Raw genomic sequence first — 20,017 nt, 5'->3', positions numbered from 1 at the left:
CCTCATAATGAGCAACCTTTGAAAGTCCAATCATGACAACCACTTGGGAATCAAGGAGATCCAGCTTCCTTGTTCTTGTAAGGGGAGATATTAAGAGGGAAGAAAATACGTTGTTCAAAATTCGTGCCAACTTTTTATTCTATCCAGGGAGGTTTCTTATATTGTTACATCCAATACCTTGCCGACATCGGGAACGGATTTCTCTGATAAATCTTCTAAAAGTGGAATTATATCCAACAATTCATTATCGTGCGTATCCGAAAACCAAGATGAAATTGGGATGGCGTGTTGAGGGTGAAAGATATAGGAAGCCGGTGAATTATCCAGTATGATAATATCTGAGAGAGGTCTACCAATTTGAGACAAGTTCTTGATATAGTTGCCCTCGTAGTTATAACACGATTCTCTAAAAAGTCTGTGATGTATTGTCTTGTGTTTATCCAGAATATCCAGTAATGGGTCTCCATACCTCGAAACACTCGCAGTGAAAACCACAACTTCATACAAAGCACCGACCCTTTTCAAAAATTCATCGACCCCAGGTCTTTTGATGACGTAAACGTTGTGAATTTGATCATCGATATCAACAGGCAGCACAAAATCTGCTGTACGAAGATATTTAAAAGAGGAGTGCACCAATGTTTCATCCAAATCCAACACCAGACATTTTTTACCATTAAACGCGGGAGCTCTAGGTGGCAGTAAAGTGTTATAACCCTGAGCGTGTGCTTGGCCCATTTGTAATTCAGCCAAATCCACAAACTCTTCCTCTTCGTCATAAGGTGGTGTCATTTCGTAGTCTCCACTTTCCCCGTTACTTTGATCCTGCTGTAGAGCAATATCAGTATCATCTGCATTACTACAGTTTTCACCTTCATGTACTGTGGTGGTCAATTCTGATTCATTGACATTTTTTGAGACCCCCGCTGCTACTTTTGGCGCGGACTTTCCCTGCGCTTGTGGCGACCGTTGGTCGTAACTAGACCCGCCAGTACTTGTGTCAGTCTCACCATTGTAGACGTAAACACCTTGCTTTTCCTCCTCATTGGTGACTTCTTCAGCCGCCTTATCCTTTGAATCATCCACATCGACTCTTTCTTCATCGGTTTCATCGTCATTGACTTCATCTTCCTCCTCCATAGCATCATATTCCTTATCCTCATCCTCATCATCTTCCTGAAGGTCTTTTTTAGTCAATGAACGTCTTTTAGTCTTTACACCACTTCCGTGCCTTTTCTTCTTGGCAGAGCCCACCGATGTCGGCTCTCCATTACCTTTAGCATCTTCCTTCTCATCATTATTCCCTAGAACAACAGGTTCCTTGCCCTTCTTCCCACTCTTAGCGGTCCTTGTCGGATACAACATCTTTTGTGAAGACTTCGACAACGAAGAATGTACGTTGGACTGAGCCGGGCTCAAAGCCTTTTGCGACCTTGTCGGAGCCTGATTCGACTGCCACTGATGCTTGGACTGTGTAGTTTCTGAAGAGCAGCACAGTATCGACGATATGAATCCCATCGGAATGACTGCCTTTGCCTCGCGCTACTAGCAATCCGTTCCTGCTCGCTCTCGACTCTCACTCACTCTGCACCTCTCAACCGCGGAAAATTCCTCTCCCTCGTCAATACCTGTATTAACGACGTCCACAAACAGGACTATCCCACTCTATCACGGACTATTCCGTTCCTTTATTGCGTGTAATTCTTCAATTACTGGTCATCAGGTAGTTGAATTCGCCACTTGTTATAAAATTTTCCTTAGCAAGAGAAAGCACGTGACATTTGAAGAGAATAGTCAACTTTTCAATGAATTGAAGGTTCAAACTGTTAAGATCGTTTATTGGTGGTTATAGAGGGCTGTGAAAGCTGTGGTTGGAGGCTGTTCATGGAAGAATCAGTGGGAAATGCTTATGCTACGCCTGTGCGGCCGGTTTCGAGGGAGCAATTCCGTTCGTTGAGGCAGAAGATGGTAAAAGAATCTCCAGGGTTATACAGGAACAAAGTACTTTCTGATCCTTCTTTGAGAACTACATTACAGTCCAAGAGTGCACCTTTAATTCCTAATCATAGGGAAGAAATAGCTGAGAAAGATGAGGTAGAAGAGACAAATGATGAGAGCTCTTTAGGTAACTTTGAGAGTCCCGTTTTGCGGCAATTAGCTAGTAGAACGGTTAATAAGGAACTAGAAACCCAGATCATTGTTACGAATCTGATAACTCTTTCCATTTGGGATCTAGTGACAAAGTTTTCGAAAATATTTCTCGATTATAGTCCTATTGGTAGACGAGTTCTTGAGTTTGTGCATGAGAGGTTTTGGAAGTGGAAATTGGGGATTTGGGTTTATAAATTCCACCGTGAACGCCCTACATTGGCTCGTTTGATGACTTGGTCTAGTCTAGACACTCTTTTACACATCGTGGTTGCCTATAACGTTGTAGCATCACTTTGGAGACTGTTTTCCAGAGTTAAAGTTGATGATTTGAATTTGACAAAGTCACAAAAGGAATTACTCGGCCTGGACTCACTGCAGTCTGCGTCTGCCCCTACAATTAGTAAACCCCATGTTATACTGGATCAGGGCAAACCTGTTGCCAAACCAGATGAACTACGAGAATCGGGAGAATCCGTACCCGCGACTCCCTACCTGTTCAAATCGTTAGAAACACCGCTCAAGGCCAAGCAGAGGGAGCAACGACAGCAGATCGATCTACAAAGGCAAGGGCTCGGTACAACTGTGAGTAAGATCAATGCATTTGGCTCAAATTTCAACAAGATTGAATCTACTTCTGGTCTTAATGGCTACATTCCAAGTAGCAAATATGCATATATGATGAGTTCTCCGAGTCCAAGGAAAAGAATGTAGATCTATAATACTCTATATTATTTACCAGTAATCTGGGAACAAGAATTTCAGTTTATCCAAAGTTTCTTTTGACATTGCCTCCGGTCTAGTAGAGATAGACATCTTGATAGATTCACGTAGACCATCACCGGTCTTCATGAAATCGGGCAGGTTATGGGCCATCTCTTGAATGATACTAGAAGCCAAAGTGTTTGCATTCTGGCCGTTGTTGGCCAAATTCCCCAAAACAAGCTCGACAGTAACAGGTTCTTCGTTCTCTCTCCAAGCGTCGTAGTCAGTCGACATGCAGATCATTTGGTAGGGCAACTCACACTCACGAGCCAATTTGGCCTCGGGAATGACACTCATATTGATTACATCACCTCCAAGCACTCTATACATGCGGGATTCTGCTCTAGTAGAGAACTGTGGACCTTCCATACACACCACAGTAATATCATCGCTAAAATGCATGGTACAAGGTTCATCACCATTTTTAAGCAAATGCTTAAACTGGTAAATAAACTTAGCGAAAGATTTGGAGAATGGATCACCAAATCCAACATGACCCACAAGTCCTTCATCGTTCAGATACGAGGATTCACGAATTCCCTTGGTACGATCGATAATCTGCTGAGGCAGAACAAAATCCCTTGGCTTGATCTGTTCCTGCAGGGACCCAACTGCGCTGAAAGAAAGCACGGCTTTACATTTGATATGTTTCAAAGCGGCCATATTTGCCCTAAATGGCACTCTCGTGGGTGGGAATTGGTGGTTCAGACCATGTCTAGCGATAAACGCAACGTGCAAATGACCTTGATGACCCACGACTTTGGAAATAGTGATGGGCGAAGAAGTAGTACCCCAAGGTGTTTCCATTGCAGGCAAAACCGCTATAGTTTCAAGACATGATAGATGGTACAGCCCAGTACCACCAATAATACCTAAATCGACCTCGCCGTCAAACGTTTCAGACACCATCTCGCAATGAATCCTAGTATGTATTAAGATGTCGTTCTTCCGGGTTCATCTTGTTTGTAATATATACAGGTAGAATATATACTTATACACATGGAAGAGTTACATTGCACGTGATTCGTTATCAAATCTAGATCTTGAAGCCATGAGACTCCATGCACTTGCGATACTCTTGAATAAACACTTTGCATTTGTCAGAGTCTTGGCCATTGAATAGAATGCACTGATCACGTTCATCTTTTTCAGGAAGACAGACACAACATGGTTTAGGTTTACCTTCAACCAAAGGTTCCGTGTTTACTTCTTTTGGCATCTTGGAGGAATGAAAGAAAGAGAGATTGTAGGTATAGAATCAAAGAAAGAGCGGTCTATTAAAAAACTCTTGTTCTTATGGTATATTCAACTACACTGTATAGTATAGTTAGTATAGTCTATTGCTGTTACAATAGGTAAGAAAAGAAGGAAGAGTGCATCATCCCAGACGAACATTCTCCTCTCTGTTACCCTCTTTTCCGGTTACCACAAAGTCGGTTGTTAAGTTTCGCCATGTTGCACAAAAACGGTATTTAAACGAGAGATTAGCCGCCAACCCCTAATTTCGTTCAAGAGAAGATATGCAGAAAATTTTTTCAATTTGGGTTCTTAAAAGCTGATTGGACGAACGTTCGATTTACACCAAGTAGCTATTGAAACTCCTTGCTAACAGAGCTCTTAAGAAGGCACCTCAATTGCCGTTGCTACTCGCTTTGATCCTTTGTATTACGATATTGTAACTAGTCATCGCAACTGGTCTTTACGGTGTTGAGCTATATACTCTCTTTCTTTCTTCTCTTCCTCTACCGTAACGCGTTGAAAAACTAAAGTAGCCCGATTCAATCGGATCCTCAAACAACTATCATCGGATAATTCATACCCCTTTCACTTTAACTTCAACTCTAGAGATTCTATTTTGAAAGTCTGCTCTAGGTCATGTTAAGAGTTGTTCGCAAAGATTGATAGATAAACTCAAATGACAACCGAAAGTGGTACAGATAGGACTGATCGAGAAGAGGAACCGCCCTTCAAGAGCCATTATAAGTTGCAAAGTAAGGAAAAGGATACCCCTACCCATAATAAGAATCAGGAATCCAATAGGATACGAAGAGGCCCAGTTTTACTAAGACGCACAATAAGTAGTTTATCGATGAGTGGTGGCGGAACCGCCAAGGGTGAGTTGCCTGAACTGTCGGCTACCAAATCGCATAGTAGTGGTCGTAAGCGTAACGAGGAGGATCCATTCCAACGGCCCGCTAGGCCGTTGCCTCCTTCAAGAAAGAGATCTTTTGCTGGTGCCTTGTTCAAGAAGTTCGGCGGTTCAGGAAACCCACCTTTAGAGAGTCTGAGTCAACACCAGGACGAGTACGATCCAAATGAAAAGAGTGAAAGTTTTAGTGATCATTCGGCTCGTTCTAAGGATAGAAGGGCTTCGCGTGATTCAGGTACTTCTCAACATGCTCCGCAACCATATCTGGCAGATAAAGTTAAAGTACCATCGACATTCCGTAGGAAAGTGAGTACTTTGGTACATGGACTGGGACATGAATCAGATCATCATGATGAGCACCATTCGCATGGTCCCAAAAGTTCTAGTATGTCTCCGATAAAGAAATCTTTGACCGCGACTGACGAGTATACAAAGAATTCGGATCGTCCGGCTTTAGGCCGGCATAGAACGGCGCATCTTGTAATCCCATCGGGATCTACCCCAAGCAGTAGGAGAAGTTCGACGGCAAGTACAATGTCTTCGAATATGTCCGAAAGTTCAAAGCAAATTGCATCAGAGAGAAGCCCCACCACTTTACATGGAAATGGGAGTTTCTTCCCGCTAGATACCAATCTCGAGAATCTTTCCGATATCACTGCGCAGCCGACGGTCAAGAATATAGGTAAGGTTGCGCCACCCGAAAACACAATGATAAGGGAAGGAACGAATCCTCCGCCAGATAACACGTTGGCCAAGACTACGTCAAAAACAAGTATCCATGAACAATCCCCTAAATTAAAAGTCAAACAATGGGTGGCTCCAGAAAGTTGGGACGTAGAATCTGGAATGGAGAGGGCCAGGAATAAGAAATATAGTCATGGTGAGGTGAATTCAGGTTATCGTCGTAAGAATAAGCAACCATCCCATTTGCATAGAGCACTTTCCAGTAGCCCTTCTCTGGAACCATCATCAATGTCACTTGTAAGGAACGCGTCAAATACTCCCAGTGCTTTACAGCATGCAGTTGCGCCTGACAATGACACAACCGTTTTTAATAAGGATACTAAGAATTTGAATGCTTACACAGGTAATGATGACGACGGCGACGACGACGACGATTCAGAATCCTCAACGTCAGAATCCTTAAATTCGGCTTCCGATTACACGTCTTCTCATACAGAAAGTCTCACTGGAGATAATTTGGATCAAAGCGATGAGCTGGACCCTACCTCTAAACCTAATACTAGTTCCAGGCGACAGTCGCCAGGTCACGATTCAACCGATGAGTTGGCATTCAGTAAGCAAGTATCGCTGGTCGACGAAAAGCATGATAAAGTTGAATATGAGTTGGAACGATATTATAAAGATTGTAGCGATCTGGATCTCAAACGTCATTACGCCATTCGTATCTTCAACACAGATGATACTTTTACTACGCTGTCATGCACTCCAAGTACCACAGTAAGAGAGATTATACCTGCATTGAAGAGAAAATTCAACATCACATCGCAAGGTAGTTATCAACTGTCGTTGAAAATTGGTAAATTGTCAAAGATTTTAAGACCTCTCGCCAAGCCAATCATTATCGAACGTAAACTGTTATTATTGAATGGTTACAGAAAGACGGATCCTTTGCATATAATGGGGATTGAAGATCTCAGCTTTGTCTTCAAATTCCTTTTCCACCCAGTCGCTCCATCTCATTTATCACCTGAAAAGGAACAAAGACTCATGAGAAGTGATTTCATTCATGTAGATTTGAGAGGAATGGATTTGACCACACCGCCAATCATTTTTTACCAACATACTACGGAGATCGAAAGTTTAGATGTTTCCAATAATGGTGATATTTTCCTGCCTTTAGAGTTTATCGAATCTACCATCAAATTGACGAGTTTAAGAATGGTCAACATTAGAGCTTCAAGATTTCCAGCCAATATCACGGAAGCAGACAAGTTGGTCTCCTTGGAGTTGCAGAGAAATTTTATTGGACGAATCCCAAATTCAATTTTCCAATTGTCAAACCTTACAATATTGAATTTACAATGTAATGAACTGGACAGATTGCCAAAAGGTTTTGGGCAACTAAAAAACTTACAATTACTAGATGCTTCTTCTAATAGATTTGTTCATTACCCCGAAGTGGTCAATGAATGTACCAACCTATTGCAGGTGAATTTATCCTATAACAAGATTCATTCATTACCTATAAGTATAAACAATTTGACAAAACTGGCAAAGATGAATCTATCGCATAATAAATTAACCGAGATTAATGACCTATCAGGTATGAAGAATTTAAGAACTTTGAACTTACAGCATAATAGAATCGCATCAATCAAGACGGACGCATCAAATTTACAAAACTTGTTCCTCACAGGAAATAGAATTTCCAGTTTTTGTGATGTCTTGCCAAAGTTGAGAGCCCTTGAAATTCAGGAAAATCCAATGACTTCCATCTCCTACCAAGATTTTTATCCCATGAGTATGACAAGTTTATCATTGAGCAAAGCAAAATTGGCCAGTGTGCCAGGAGAGTTGTTCGTCAAACTATCGCGACTTGAGAAATTGGATTTATGCGAAAATAACCTGACTCAACTGCCGGAAGAAATCTCGTTACTTAACAAGCTGGTTTACTTATCAGTCGCGAGAAATAAACTAGAATCCTTGCCAGCCGGTTTCCCCAAGTTGATTAGTCTGAAAACACTTGATTTGCATTCGAATAACATGAGAGATCTGGTTGATGGTTTGCAGGATTTGGAATTAACAACTTTGAATATTTCTTCGAATGTATTGGGTAACGCACAACTGAGTCCCATGTTTTTCAACAATTTCACATCCGAAAGTAAACTGGCTAAGAGTTTAATGTTTCTACTCGCAGCGGATAATCAGTTCGATGATCAGATGTGGCCTTTATTCAATTGCTTCGAGAATTTGAAACTTTTGAACCTATCATATAATAACTTCCAGGATATTTCCTCTTTGAAACTTGAAAACTTACTGAATTTGTACTTTTCAGGTAACAAATTATCCACATTATCTGGAGATGTTGTGTTGAAGTGGAAATCGTTGAAAACATTGATGTTAAACGGTAATCACCTGCTCTCATTACCGGCAGAGCTCTCACAACTATCACATTTGAATGTCCTTGATGTTGGTTGCAATCAGTTAAAATACAACATCTCGAACTACCACTACGATTGGAACTGGCGTTACAACAAAGAGTTGAAATACTTAAACCTATCAGGTAACAGAAGATTTGACATTAAGTCTTTTGTCAGCCAAGAAATCAATGCAGACCTTTCAGACCTGACCGTCTTACCTAATCTTAAGATTCTCGGCCTGATGGATGTCACTCTGAATACAAGTAAAGTGCCCGATGAAAACTTTAACCTGCGTATGAGAACCACTGGATCTGTACTCAATGGTATGCGATACGGTGTAGCGGATACTTTGGGTCAAAGGGATTTTGTTTCTTCTAGAGATGTGACTTTTGAAAGGTTCAACGGTAAAGACGACGAGTGTCTAATTTGCTTGCATGATGGTAAGAATCAGAATGCCACCTATGGTCATAACATATCAAAGTTGGTGAGAGATGTCTATGACAAGATCTTAATACGACAACTGGAAAGGTATGGTGACACGGATGAGGATGTGAAGAAGGCGCTTCGTTTCAGTTTTCTTCAATTGAACAAGGAAATCAACGTTATGCTAGGATCTGTTGATAGTGGTGGAAACGTTGCAAATTTGACTTCTGCGGATCTGCTCAGTGGTGCGGTCTCAACGGCTGTGTATATAAAGGGGAACAAGGTTTTCACTACTAATATTGGTGATTGTATGGCGATTTTGTCCAAGAACAATGGTGATTTCCAAAGGTTAACGAAACTTCATGTACCTTATAAGAGAGCAGAATACGAACGTATTCGTATTTCTGGTGGATATGTGAATGACGATAAACTTGACGGTGTGGTAGATGTCTCTAGGGCTGTTGGATTCTTCGATCTATTGCCTCATATTCATGCTTCACCCGATATATCGTTGGTTACTTTAACCAAAGCAGATGAAATGCTTATTGTCGCAACTCACAAGTTATGGGAATATATGGATTTCGAGACGGCCTGTGACATTGCTCGTGAAAATGCTGCGGAGCCTATGCTGGCGGCAGCAGCCATGAAGGATCATGCCATCGCTTACGGATGCTCTGATAACTTGACAATCTTGTGCTTAGCATTTGACAAGAGTTCTACCGATCAGAACCGATTTACATTGAACAAAAGCTCATTCATGAGGAGAAGTACCTTCGAGGACACCACGTTACGGAGGTTGCAGGCTGAAATTATGCCACCAACTGGTAATTTAGCAATCGTTTTCACTGATATTAAAAATTCCACATTTTTATGGGAATTATTTCCCAATGCCATGCGAACTGCGATTAAGACGCACAATGATATTATGCGTCGTCTCTTGAGAATTTACGGTGGTTACGAAGTCAAGACAGAAGGTGATGCATTTATGGTTGCATTTCCGACACCTATTAGCGCTCTGGTTTGGTGTATGAGTGTACAACTGAAACTCTTGGATGCCCAATGGCCCGAAGAAATTACGTCAATTCAAGATGGTCGTTTGGTTGTCGATAAGGATGGTAACAAGATTTACCAAGGTTTATCCGTCCGTATGGGTGTCCATTGGGGTTGTCCAGTACCGGAGCTCGATCTGGTAACACAAAGAATGGACTATTTAGGGCCGATGGTGAATAAAGCTGCAAGAGTGGAGGGTGTCGCCAATGGTGGGCAGATAACGATGAGTAGCGACTTCTGCATCGAGTTCAACAAGATTCTGAAATTCCATGAAAGAGTTGTCAAAGATAAGGAGCCTCTGAAAGATGTTTATGGAGAAGAGTTTGTTGGTGAAGTGTTGGAAAAAGAGATTGCAATGCTCGATAGCATTGGCTATGTCTTCTTCGAGTTCGGTGAGCAGAAGCTTAAAGGTCTGGAAACAAAGGAGTTTATTACAATCTGTTATCCAAAATCGTTAGCATCCCGGCATAACTTTATCACCGAAGATGAACAAACGCGTATGCTGAATGAAGAATGCATATCCAAGCTGCGAACAGTGGCGAGAAAATTAGAAGCAGTCGTCTCAGCAGTAAATGGCGGATTCATTGATGTCGATCACCGTACCCGTACCTCCAAGTTACCGCACGTCGATGAAGGTGTTCAAAATCCAGCGCATTATCGGTCTACGGATAGCGAAACTGTGACGTTGAACTATTTCGATCATCTGGTGACAAGGGTTGAATCGTATATAGCTCTTCTGAAATTGAAGCAAACTATGTTCCATGGTTTGGATTGCTACAAGTCAGGCGAAAACGGTGCAATGCATATGAGTATCTTCGAATTGCTAGACAAAGTCCTGGAGAAAGTCGAGAAGGCACCTTAGCCGTGATGTATGTAACGTTACTTTCATAAATACTAGACTTTTATTTACCTTTCAAAATGAATTGTAAATCGAGTCTCAGAAGGCAATGCGAGAGCATAGCCTTCTCAATGCTAGCGTGAGGGGAAGACCCTATGTTTGGGCTTCCAAATCTTTCATTTCGATTGGCTTGTTATCATTAGCTTCAGGTCGTATCTCTGCATCCGCGGCACCTTCGCCAAAGGCTGGATCCACCAAACCTTCAAAAAAAGTATCCCTCAGTTCCCTCCATCTCGTCGTCCATGTACTTAGGAACACTAGTATTAGTGAAGAGAGCAATTGCAGAAATATCCATGCAAATGATGGCAACTGGCCCGTTGTGATGAGAACCACAGCCAAATTGATCGCATGAATTGTCACTGCAAAGTCCCACGCCAGTTTACTACGACCCACTATCACGGTAAGAAACAACACGCATATCAGTGAATCCAGTAACCACAGTACGGAAAGTGAGAGTCCTAAAGTCGTATTAAAATTGATGTATTCCCAAGAAAAAAGCCAATTCTTAACATTTAACTCGTACCCGACTAATTTTGCCCAGCAATAGAACAGTATCGAGGCTGTTATGTAGTAAAAGATCTGCAACAGCACAATCTGCAAAGCGATCTTACTAGGTGAAAGGGAATCCTGCTTGAAAATCTGCGAGGGTTTCAACTCATGAGGAACACGCATATACCTGCGAAATGACAGGAACATCATAGCTTGAACGATCGATCAGAACGATTCAAACAAGCTCAGCACAGCATCAATTAGTTGTTAACAGTGGTGCTGATGGGCCCCTCTGGAAAGCTTGAACTGCTTCGGCCAGTCATTGAAAACGAGGTGTGAAAAATTTGACGAAAGTTGATGAATTTTAATTAAATTTGACAAGAAAATGCGATGAGATGCGATGAGATAGGATGATTTGAAGAGATTAGGAAACTTTTAGTCTGTATTAGGTTTCAAGGCTTGGTGGTGTGATGAGTAAAGTGGACTTCTTGAGCAGTGGTTTCGTGCCTACTATAAGTGACAGTGAGGATGATGTGCCCAACCTAGATCAATCTGATGAAGAGACCGAGAAAGTAGTAATTGAGATTGAAAGCAACAAGAAGAAGAATAAGAAGAAGAAGTCGAAACAAGTGGAGACCGGCGAAGCAGTCGATGGGGACTTGAATCCAAATTTTAATTTTAATGTTGAAGGTGATGATGTTTCGAAATTCCAGGGCTGGGACTTCTTCGGTGACGATCAGAAGGGCGAATCTATTAAGAAAGATGTTGACCTGAACGGTATAATCAGAAGGAAAGGTGGCTTGATAAATATGGCTCATATTGAGGGTGAGAGTGAAGAAGAAGAGGGGGGAGAAGATGACGATGACGTGGAGGAGGAAAAAGAAGAAGACGATGACGAGCTGGCTTTGGATGGGTTCGGTATGGGCTCGACCAAGAAGGAAGAAGAAAACGAGACGTCAGAGGAAGAGAATGACCAAGAGCAAGAAGAAGAAGAAGCCGATGTTGAGCCTATTAGTATACCGGACAACGGTGAAGAACACTCTGAAGATGAAGACTCCCCCGAAGAGATGGCGAAGTTTTACGCTCCAGAGGCAGAAAGTGAACAGGCCACAAAACAAGTTCATAATGATTTCAATTCATTATCACTATCAAGACCTGTTCTTAAAGGTCTCGGCGACCTGGGGTACACCAGACCTTCTCCAATTCAGAGTGCTACAATTCCTATCGCCTTGCTTGGTAAAGATATCATTGCGGGTGCCGTTACAGGTTCGGGTAAGACAGCTGCCTTCATGATTCCAATTATTGAACGTTTGCTTTACAAACCTGCAAAGATTGCTTCGACTAGAGTCATCGTGCTAACTCCAACTCGTGAATTAGCCATTCAAGTGTCTGATGTTGCGAAAAAACTTGGAAAATATGTAAGTGGTCTGACTTTCGGTTTAGCGGTCGGTGGTTTGAATCTAAGGCAGCAGGAACAGTCGTTGAAGGCAAGACCAGATATTGTTGTAGCTACACCGGGTAGATTCATTGATCATATCAGAAACTCGGCAAGTTTCAATGTCGACTCAGTTGAAGTTCTTGTCATTGATGAAGCTGACAGAATGCTAGAGGAAGGTTTCCAAGAAGAGTTGAATGAAATCTTGTCTTTGTTGCCTAGCAAAAGACAGACGTTACTATTCTCGGCTACCATGAACTCCAAGATAAAACAATTGGTCTCTCTAACCTTGAAAAGACCCGTCAGAGTAATGATCGATCCACCAAAGCAAGCAGCGTCAAAATTGACGCAAGAATTTGTTCGTATTCGTAAGAGAGATCATCTGAAGCCATCAGTACTGTTCCACCTAATCAAGAAGTTGGATGGTACTGGACAGAAAAGAATGGTCGTCTTCGTCGCCAGAAAAGAGATGGCACATAGACTGAGAATTATCCTCGGTTTACTCGGGATAAGTGTCGGCGAATTGCATGGTTCATTGTCTCAAGAACAACGTTTACAATCGGTGAATCAATTTAAGTCATTGGAAGTTCCTATTTTAGTTTGTACTGATTTGGCATCGAGAGGTTTGGATATTCCAAAGATTGAAGTTGTCATCAACTATGATATGCCAAAGAATTACGAAGTTTATTTGCATAGAGTCGGTCGTACCGCCAGAGCAGGAAGGGAAGGTCGTTCCGTTTCACTCGTTGGAGAGTCATCTCAAGATAGAAGTGTGGTAAGAAGTGCTATCAAGAGCGTCGAAGAGAGTTCAGAGGGTCAAACTGCCGCAGTTCGAAATATTGACTGGAACAATGTCGAAGAAATTAACAAACTTGTTGTATCAATGGAGGGAACTATAGATGAAATTTTGGAAGAGGAAAAGGGTGAAAAAGAGATTCTCAGAGCTGAAATGGAACTTCGCAAGGGTGAGAATTTACTCAAACACAAAGCCGAGATCGAAGCAAGACCAAAGAGGACTTGGTTCAACAGCGAGGCTGAAAAGAAAAATGCCAAGATGTTCGGAGCTTTAGCCAAGAACAAAAAGACCGTTAACAGTAAAAAACGTAAGAGAATGGAAGCAGCTGAGGATTCCTCTCGTAGTTACAAGAAAACTCAGAAGAACCGTACAGCAGATCAAGAAAGAGCATACAAGAAACAAAATAGAACTCCTGGTAAAAAAATTCGAAGAAGGGAAAGGGTAGGAAGTAAGCTCCACTAAAACCAAATAATCCATTGTGTAATATTTAAACATTTCACTCGTAATAAAAGTCTCTGGTTAATCCTTTTAGGGTGTTGATATCGTAGTATTCTTCATCATCTTGGCTATAATCAACCGGTTTCATATCATCATCTCCAGCCAAATTTATCATTTGCACACTTTTCCGAATATCTATTAGAGTTTCAACCTGATCCATGGTTCCCTGTGAAAGACCGTTCGGGTGCTTGGCAGAAGAAACTAACTGAATACCGTCCAGCCATGAGTAAATGGCCTCCTTCGTATCGAAAAAAATCTTAAGAACAGATCTATTGTTCTTATCAACTAATTCAACCTCTGTGTAAAAATTCTTTTGTATGACGTTCACCAGATGAGAGTCCTGAGGTGTCTTATCATTTAAAAGAATTTCTTTGCTTTTGAAAGTGCTGATCGAAGACAGAGGTATCACCATAGTGTTTTGTTTATCAGAATTTTGCTGCGTGTCTGAAGAAGCCAAAATTTCATTATCTTCAATGAGTGGGGTGCGCTCACTTATTTTTGGAAATTCTTTCACCAGAAGATTGACTTGGTTCGCTGATAGGACCATGAAATATACTCGTGGGAACTTAATGTTTATGTCTATAGGGTTGTCGGCATAAACCCAAGTACCCTTCTGTAGTTGCAAAAGCCTCTGATGATGCACGTAATCGTTAACTTGATTAGAAAGCATGTTTTCAAAGACATTGACGTGTGAAGACCATTTTTCATAACGGGCTTCTCTTATTGAGTCTAGTTGCAACTCACGCGATAACTTGTAATCTACTTCCCTGATAACATCCAACGCAAGGCGAAAGTAGCCTTGTGGAGTGAGATTCAAAGAGTTTGACAATGACTTGCTTATGCGATCAAAAGTAATCGGGATCAGCTCTAGTAATGAATTGAGGTCTTCTATGTTCTTTCCTTTGGCTTCTACCCAGCTCTTGAGAAGCCTGTCCATCAATGCATACATGAATTGCTCCTTGTTCAAAACAAAACTTAGGTTGTGAATTTGTCCACCGCTTTCGATTTCGATATTCTCGAAGAGGTTGTTCAGTGTGTCACAGACATGTAGTGATGCAGAAAATAATGGAAATGGATCTGAACAAAACAATAACTGCTCCGTGAAAGTCTTTTTAAAAGTCAAATTTTCGTTTTCGAGAAATGCAGTTATATCGAAGGCCTGAAGTAAGCTCATTTTCGCAAAGTCGTCAAAGTCTGGACTGTTCTCAAATTTTGATTGCCGTGCAGCACCTGTATTGATAGTATGATCGAGTGCGACCAGTAGTTTCTTCTTAAGTGGAGTTTCGTATTCATCTATCTTAACATCCTTTAGAAAAGAGAACAACTGCCTTCTGATGGGCAAAAGTTTCTCGAATATTTCTATTCGAAGGTCGTGAGAGGAAAGCATTGAGGTCAATGTTTCCCACAGACCAGTATCCAGACATGTGAAGAGGAACGAAGGAATTACATGAGCAGCGTCGGAGGGTGAATAGAGTGACAGAAACTTGAAACAGGTGAGAAATCCTATGATGCAGTCCAGGATTCTCAAAGCGATGCGAGGTTGAAGTTGTTGTGTCGATAGGTTCACAACAAGTGTGTCCATAATCGTTTCATCTGATGAAACGGCTTGGCACAGAGATGCCAAAGATTCCTTATGACTGCCAGGTTGGTCAAGAATTTCGGTCAAAATTCTGTTGATATAGCTAGCCAGTTCATCAGCTGTTGCATCAGCTAAAAGCTCTTTGAGCAATTCCCAAAACTGCAGATCTGTGATAACTGTTTTGCACAGGAACGATGAATCACATTTCAAAATGAAGTCCCCAACGAGGTTTAGGCATCCTTCTGGTTCAGAAGATGAATTAGCAGGGGAAAAAATTATATCAAAACATTTTCTTGATTGGTCCTCCACAAGCAGTATGTTCAGTTCCAGTGTCTCCCTAACTCTTTGTAAGTCTTGTATCAGTGATGAGGGCATCTGACCTATAAGCTCTTAGATCTGTGCAAATTAGCCCTCTTTTTTAAATCAAAGGCTGAATAATTGTAATCAAACCTAGCGGCAGTCTAGCAAACGGGAAAGAACCTCTATAATTATGTAGCGTATATATTTGTTTCATCGACCTTGGATCATTTGCTTCGGCCGCCTCATCTTTCGTCGCTTCCAGAATGATAAAAAGTTGACTGTAGAAAGCTAGCGCTCTAGATCGATCTTCAAGAAGTGCCGCCAAACTTTCGGGACATTTCATCTATGCTTTCGGATCGTGAACAAAGCACAGAGAGCAAGGGTATTAACTTTAGCGAAAATGCCACGATGCTCGAGGGTCCCAACCTCATCTCTTTTGATGACTATATCGATAAGGCCTTACCTTTACATCTCGAAAAAATGGTCCTAGACCATTTACAAAAGTCCAATACCACGCAAGATGGGCTGCAGCACATGGAAAATGATAGCTTAGGCACAATTAATGGCGCTGCTGATGCCAGTTGGGCCATACACCGAACGTTAGAGCTACTTCAAGAAGCACAACCGCACCTCCGTGTTCCACCTGCCAGCTCTTTTTCCTCATGGTCTTTTCTACAAGGCCTGATTGTTGGTCAGATTACTGTTGTGGTTGCTTTGATATTCTTCATAAAATTCTTCATATTCAGTGACTCATCAGCTTCCAAGCCTAACAATCCAAAGAATCCCACTAGCCTACCATCCGGGTCTCGACCATTTATTTCGTCGCAATTATTTTCATCCATTATGAAAAGAGGTGGTAAAGATGAGATCGATGGGCCAGACGATATTGAGGCAGAGCAGTCTCGTCAGATCGACGCTATTTTGGAAAAGACTTATTATAATGTCGAGACACATCCCTCGGAGTCACTTGACTGGTTTAATGTCTTGATCGCTCAAACTATCCAGCAATTTCGTGAGGAAGCTTGGCAAAAAGATAATATTGTCAATTCCCTCAACAGTTTCATTGAAAGGAAGGCCCACGAATTGCCAAGCTACGTGGATGGGATTAAAATTACAGAATTAGATATAGGCGATGATTTTCCAATATTTTCCAATTGCAGAATTCGGTACGCTCCAAATTCAAATAAGAAGAAATTGGAGGCTAAGATTGACATCGATCTAAATGATCGACTCGCTGTTGGGGTTGATACAAAACTTTTACTCAACTACCCCAAGCCTGCAACTGCTGCTCTTCCAATAAACCTAACGGTCGCCATTGTTAGATTCCAGGCATGTTTGACTGTTTCTCTGACGAAAGCAGAGGAATTCGTTCCTTCCACGGATTCGGTCGAGCACAGTAATAATTCTGGTTATTTTCTTGTATTTTCGTTTGCACCTGAGTATAGAATGGATTTCCAGAGTGAGTCGTTGATCGGCGCAAGGTCTAAGCTGGAAAATATACCAAAAATCGGCAGTCTCATTGAATATCAAATCAAGAAATGGTTTGTCGAAAGGTGCGTCGAACCAAGGTTCCAGTTCGTTAGACTGCCCAGCATGTGGCCCAGAAGTAAAAACACATGGGAAGGGAAGTCTGATGTTGACGACGCAGATGGCACGAAAGATGCCTAAAGGTCACTTTATCCATTTACCAATAAGATACGGCACCATTTTTTGTGATGTGGAACTTATCGGTTCGAAATTCAATGTCATAGAGGTGCTTCATCTGATCTATTTCTTTCTTCGCGATCCCGTTACTATCTCTTGGCACCCATATTTGGGCTTTCCGCTCACAGTCAACAAATGGAAACACAATATATCGGTCAAGTGACCGAGTTATAGTGTTACTTTCTCGCTGGTACTCAGTTAGGTTGAATCTATCTAGTCGAGAGAGATAGTATTGCGATATTTTGCAATGAGCAAGAATGGTGAGGCCAAATATCAATATCTTCAAGATACAAAGCGTGAAGCAATTAGCTAGGGCTAGAAGGCCAATCAAACAAAACTCCATACAATAAATACCGGTGTACAGTTGCATCAAAGAGGCAGGATACAATCTCCCCCACGTCTCTGATACATTATTTCCTTGGTATTGAAACTCGAAGAGGTATTTGAATGAAAAAAGTACAAGGGAAAATGCAATACAGCTTAATGGCAGTATCAGCGGAGATATGACGCTGTATATTATACCTATGCATCCCAAGACCGAAAATATTGGATAGATTGAGCCCCACTGAAAGCATGGGACATTTTTCATTCGTTTCACTCTCTCATGTGGAGTGTATATTTTGAGTTTATGGTAGATTTCAACAAGCAGTTCTTTAGGTTGCAGCAAATTCCCTCCAGAGTATGCGAACCCCCTCAAGAGTATGAATGAGCAAAAAAAATTCGAACTTTTGGGAAGATCTTGTGCGAGCATTGTCGCTAAACTCACAGGACTATTGACTATCTTTTCCACCACAATGGATAAACTTGAGGAAATAGTTACCACCAGGAATACGTGAACAAAGAGAAATGCAAAGAACCAATGTTGAGTATCTAGCTCAATAGCGGCACCAGTCCTTTTACATCGCAGGTAACTAAACCATCTAAAGACGAAAGGTACGAATTCGGTCAGAAAAATCAGAGTGATTACCGGGACAACACCCGCCATCACTTCGTTAAAAAATTCCGAGCGTCTGCCCGTCTGTGGAGTAATTGGTATTAGTGAGCCAACGTAGGGTATCTGTGATACCAACCCAATCAATGCAACTGGTAAAATGTAACCAATAATTATCAAGACACTCAAGAAATCTGCTAGTACTGACCTAACGAATTTGGTAATGGATCGTGAGATACTTATATTACTCCAAACAACGTCCTTCAATTCTGGTACCACAAACACATTCTTCCAATCAAGATCGCTACCTTGTTGCAGCAAATTTCCCACAGCTGAAGCGACGTTTAAGGAAGAAAACTTAACGAATGCCTTATCAGCATATACTTGTTTGTTAGAGTTTTTGTTACCGAGATCAGGCCTTGACATTTCCCATGCCGTAAGGTCATTGCATTTTTTGTTCCACTCTCGATACACACTCCCGTAACGCCTGATGGTTCGTTCAACACAGCAGTACAAATGTGTAGTGTATGAAAATGAGTCAAACTTTATGCTGGGCCGATATAACCAATTATATGACTCGCTTTTTTTCCACTTGACATCATGGATAAAACTCGAATATCTCCCAGGTGTTTTGAAATAAAACGACCACCTGTTTAGAAACAAGAGAGACTTATTAGCATTTGTACCCGTTAGTTCATGGTTGAGATTGCTCGCTTCTTTTACCGCATTTTCGAAAAACCTATTGATGACAATTTTCGTTACAGTACGCTCAAGGTCTTTCTCTATCTTCAACATCTTCCTGTGACTTTTCCGGATACGTTTGTAAGCTTTTGGAAGGAATCTCACATCAACAACACTTTCTGGAAAAATCTTGTCAAAGTATGAGAAGATCTTTGCTTTATCACCCATAAAACTCTCCGGCACTTTTTCAATGAAGATCACTGATGACTTTTCATTTCGAGTTGGCGTGGTTACTTGGCCTACGTATCTCAATTCACTGATCAAAAGAGCGTGAAACCAAACCACAACAAATGCACTCAAAATCAAATGGAAAACAAGCATACTGGATTTTTGTGCAACTAGATTAGACATATTCATCTTATCAAGCCATGGCAAGGGATTTTCGTTATTATTGGATTCATGTTTAGCGCTGGAACGATAATTGATTGGAATGAGAATTGGTATATTCAATAGCGATAGGGTCAGAAAGAAGAAGGCAAGCACTTGAAGAAACCTCAAAAAAAAATAAGCGTCTAGACCGATCTTATCGCGATAATTTTCCAATGGTGTGCAAAGTACTGTGTGAATCCACGAGAAACTCCTTTTGAAAAAACTCATACGGGGTTTCGATTGTTCGCGATCATCTTTGGAGCCCTGGAGAACGGATGCTTGATAGATGTATCGGAGCCTCCCCCTCAGGATTGTAAATATCAGCACTTGCACCAGGAAATAAATCACTGAGACGGCCATGCTGGATAGAAAGGTGCGAATTGAAATTCCAGCTTGCCGATGAGCAGAACCGGTCCTAGTAGTGTTCAAAAATTTTGAAAAAATTACAGAAGTCATCAACTTGAACTGCGAGTCATAGTTGTCAAGATCTGCTATTTTCAGTACGACTTGAGAGTTATTATCACTTATTTCAAAGCAGCTTTGAATGACCTGAGAAAAATTCTTGGACAGCGTCAAGTTTACATTCACTTTGCAACTCATCTGCCGTTAACCAGAAAATTCTATACGTCAAATGAATA

At 41.4% G+C, this 20,017-nt stretch overlaps 10 protein-coding genes across 10 annotated transcripts; 4 read left to right on the top strand and 6 right to left on the bottom strand.

Moving 5' to 3' along the window:
• Positions 1–156: 156 nt before the first annotated feature.
• On the bottom strand, positions 157–1,518 carry PSR1 (phosphatase; the record flags this gene model as incomplete). Its single annotated transcript, XM_003681833.1, has 1 exon — positions 157–1,518. The coding sequence occupies one exon, from the start codon at positions 1,516–1,518 to the stop codon at positions 157–159; it is 1,362 nt and encodes a 453-aa protein (XP_003681881.1).
• A 366-nt stretch (positions 1,519–1,884) lies between these two features.
• On the top strand, positions 1,885–2,862 carry POM34 (Pom34p; the record flags this gene model as incomplete). The annotated part of the gene is made up of 1 exon (XM_003681832.1): positions 1,885–2,862. The coding sequence occupies one exon, from the start codon at positions 1,885–1,887 to the stop codon at positions 2,860–2,862; it is 978 nt and encodes a 325-aa protein (XP_003681880.1).
• A 21-nt stretch (positions 2,863–2,883) lies between these two features.
• Positions 2,884–3,822, bottom strand: MEU1 (S-methyl-5-thioadenosine phosphorylase; the record flags this gene model as incomplete). Its single annotated transcript, XM_003681831.1, has 1 exon — positions 2,884–3,822. The coding sequence occupies one exon, from the start codon at positions 3,820–3,822 to the stop codon at positions 2,884–2,886; it is 939 nt and encodes a 312-aa protein (XP_003681879.1).
• Positions 3,823–3,949: 127 nt separating this feature from the next.
• On the bottom strand, positions 3,950–4,132 carry COX17 (copper metallochaperone COX17; the record flags this gene model as incomplete). The annotated part of the gene is made up of 1 exon (XM_003681830.1): positions 3,950–4,132. One exon carries the CDS (start codon positions 4,130–4,132, stop codon positions 3,950–3,952), a length of 183 nt encoding a protein of 60 aa, XP_003681878.1.
• Positions 4,133–4,828: 696 nt separating this feature from the next.
• On the top strand, positions 4,829–10,501 carry CYR1 (adenylate cyclase; the record flags this gene model as incomplete). The annotated part of the gene is made up of 1 exon (XM_003681829.1): positions 4,829–10,501. The coding sequence occupies one exon, from the start codon at positions 4,829–4,831 to the stop codon at positions 10,499–10,501; it is 5,673 nt and encodes a 1,890-aa protein (XP_003681877.1).
• A 129-nt stretch (positions 10,502–10,630) lies between these two features.
• On the bottom strand, positions 10,631–11,233 carry SYS1 (Sys1p; the record flags this gene model as incomplete). The annotated part of the gene is made up of 1 exon (XM_003681828.1): positions 10,631–11,233. One exon carries the CDS (start codon positions 11,231–11,233, stop codon positions 10,631–10,633), a length of 603 nt encoding a protein of 200 aa, XP_003681876.1.
• Positions 11,234–11,496: 263 nt separating this feature from the next.
• DRS1 (putative ATP-dependent RNA helicase) lies at positions 11,497–13,719 on the top strand (the record flags this gene model as incomplete). The annotated part of the gene is made up of 1 exon (XM_003681827.1): positions 11,497–13,719. The coding sequence occupies one exon, from the start codon at positions 11,497–11,499 to the stop codon at positions 13,717–13,719; it is 2,223 nt and encodes a 740-aa protein (XP_003681875.1).
• A 34-nt stretch (positions 13,720–13,753) lies between these two features.
• Positions 13,754–15,709, bottom strand: LMO1 (Lmo1p; the record flags this gene model as incomplete). Its single annotated transcript, XM_003681826.1, has 1 exon — positions 13,754–15,709. One exon carries the CDS (start codon positions 15,707–15,709, stop codon positions 13,754–13,756), a length of 1,956 nt encoding a protein of 651 aa, XP_003681874.1.
• Positions 15,710–15,979: 270 nt separating this feature from the next.
• MMM1 (ERMES complex subunit MMM1) lies at positions 15,980–17,302 on the top strand (the record flags this gene model as incomplete). Its single annotated transcript, XM_003681825.1, has 1 exon — positions 15,980–17,302. The coding sequence occupies one exon, from the start codon at positions 15,980–15,982 to the stop codon at positions 17,300–17,302; it is 1,323 nt and encodes a 440-aa protein (XP_003681873.1).
• A 16-nt stretch (positions 17,303–17,318) lies between these two features.
• On the bottom strand, positions 17,319–19,979 carry SPO75 (Spo75p; the record flags this gene model as incomplete). The annotated part of the gene is made up of 1 exon (XM_003681824.1): positions 17,319–19,979. The coding sequence occupies one exon, from the start codon at positions 19,977–19,979 to the stop codon at positions 17,319–17,321; it is 2,661 nt and encodes an 886-aa protein (XP_003681872.1).
• Positions 19,980–20,017: the final 38 nt, after the last annotated feature.

The sequence above is a fragment of the Torulaspora delbrueckii genome, chromosome 5 (genome assembly GCF_000243375.1).
Source record: "Torulaspora delbrueckii CBS 1146 chromosome 5, complete genome".
Lineage (NCBI taxonomy): Eukaryota > Fungi > Ascomycota > Saccharomycetes > Saccharomycetales > Saccharomycetaceae > Torulaspora > Torulaspora delbrueckii.
This window is presented reverse-complemented; position numbering and strand designations above follow the sequence as displayed.